At 37.8% G+C, this 1,325-nt stretch overlaps 1 protein-coding gene across 1 annotated transcript; it reads right to left on the reverse strand.

Moving 5' to 3' along the window:
• LOC104245442 (protein SENESCENCE-ASSOCIATED GENE 21, mitochondrial-like) lies at positions 1-1,325 on the reverse strand. Its single transcript, XM_009801049.2, has 2 exons — positions 1,102-1,325; positions 1-501 (listed from the first exon to the last, which is right to left on the reverse strand). The coding sequence occupies exons 1-2, from the start codon at positions 1,173-1,175 to the stop codon at positions 279-281; spliced, it is 297 nt and encodes a 98-aa protein (XP_009799351.1). The 5' UTR covers positions 1,176-1,325; the 3' UTR covers positions 1-278.

Here is a 1,325-nt window from a genome sequence, read left to right on the forward strand (position 1 = left end):
TACCACAAATTTAACTTTATTAGAAGGTCACCCATAGATAAACAAGAACACACAGATGCCTGACAGGAATAAAACATTAATTCAGCTATAACGACAGGAAGCATTGACGAGCTAGGACGCTCCATATTTTCTAACAAACGCAGTAAGTCATAGTAATATCTCTCGCTCTTGTTGGGTTCGATCATATGGTTAGATCCGATGCGCTATGGGACGTGGTATGGTAACCAAAACCCCAGATTCAAGACAGAGTATTTGATGATTTGATCCATACCATGGATTCAGTGCTGTCTAGGTTTGTGGTTCAAGAGCATCTGGCGGAGCTCAGCAGCGTCAATCTCTTTAGCATGACTCTCTGGCCTGTAGTAACCAGTTACTGGGTCTGGCACCCATGATGTTGTCTTCTTGCTTGATTCTTCCCCACCTTTCTTCATCATAATATTAACCCCTGATCCTCTCACTCCACCTGGCACACTAGCTGATGATGCAGCCGCATACCCACGCCTGCACAACATTCATTCATATGTACACATTAGTAGTCAACATTTTAACTCAGAAAGTCCCATCAACAAAATCACTAATTTAATCAGAAATCACACAGCTTATCTCCCATGTTTTCCTTGATGTTAACTACTCCATCGATCATCTGTTTCTATTTCAATTTAAATGACATATTTCGTCAATCTAGATCTGATTAGTTCTAACTCAATATTTTAAAATTATAATTTAGATATTCAAAAACTACTATCAATATGACTGCATTTTAAAGTATTGGTCAAACTTCACGCATCTTGACCAAACTCTTAATAACCAAAATGTGTCATCTTAACTTAAACTCTTGCTCTTTGCATCATCATACTTATTTTAAACTTTCTTTTATTGTCCGACCCTTATAATCGGTTACACAAACTCAACATAAACAGAAAACAAAGTTAAACCCGAACGGAGTGAAATATACAGTGTATAGACATAAATAAACCTGACTAGAGTAATATATAGTTAAAGAAAATTCAACGACGTCGACTAATTTGAGTTTCTTTTTGAAGAAAGGGGGAGATGTTAGATGTTTCCCAACAAAAGTTGGAAAAGTATGGTTATATTTACCTGCTAACAAAGGAAGAAACAGTATCAACGACGAAAGCAGAGATGAGTTTGGAGTTAGAGAAAGAGCGAGCCATTTTGCTTGAGTTGAAGCGAAAGAATTTCAAGGGAACGCTGCGGCGGAAGCTATTTATTTATAAAACTTCCACGGCGGCGAACTGAAACACTTCGCTTCAACTACAATAGTTGGGAGCAGATACATAGGAAGGGGAAGCGAGATGTATATA

The sequence above is a fragment of the Nicotiana sylvestris genome, chromosome 6 (genome assembly GCF_000393655.2).
Source record: "Nicotiana sylvestris chromosome 6, ASM39365v2, whole genome shotgun sequence".
Classification (NCBI taxonomy): domain Eukaryota; kingdom Viridiplantae; phylum Streptophyta; class Magnoliopsida; order Solanales; family Solanaceae; genus Nicotiana; species Nicotiana sylvestris.

What these genes read in the sequence shown, in the direction of transcription:
- LOC104245442 (XM_009801049.2), bottom strand. Translation starts at nt 1,175, where the DNA reads ATGGCTCGCTCTTTCTCTAACTCCAAACTCATCTCTGCTTTCGTCGTT. An exon ending in GTTTCTTCCTTTGTTAGCAG is followed by an intron (nt 502 to 1,101) that starts GTAAATATAACC and finishes AATGTTGTGCAG; the next exon opens with GCGTGGGTATGCGGCTGCAT.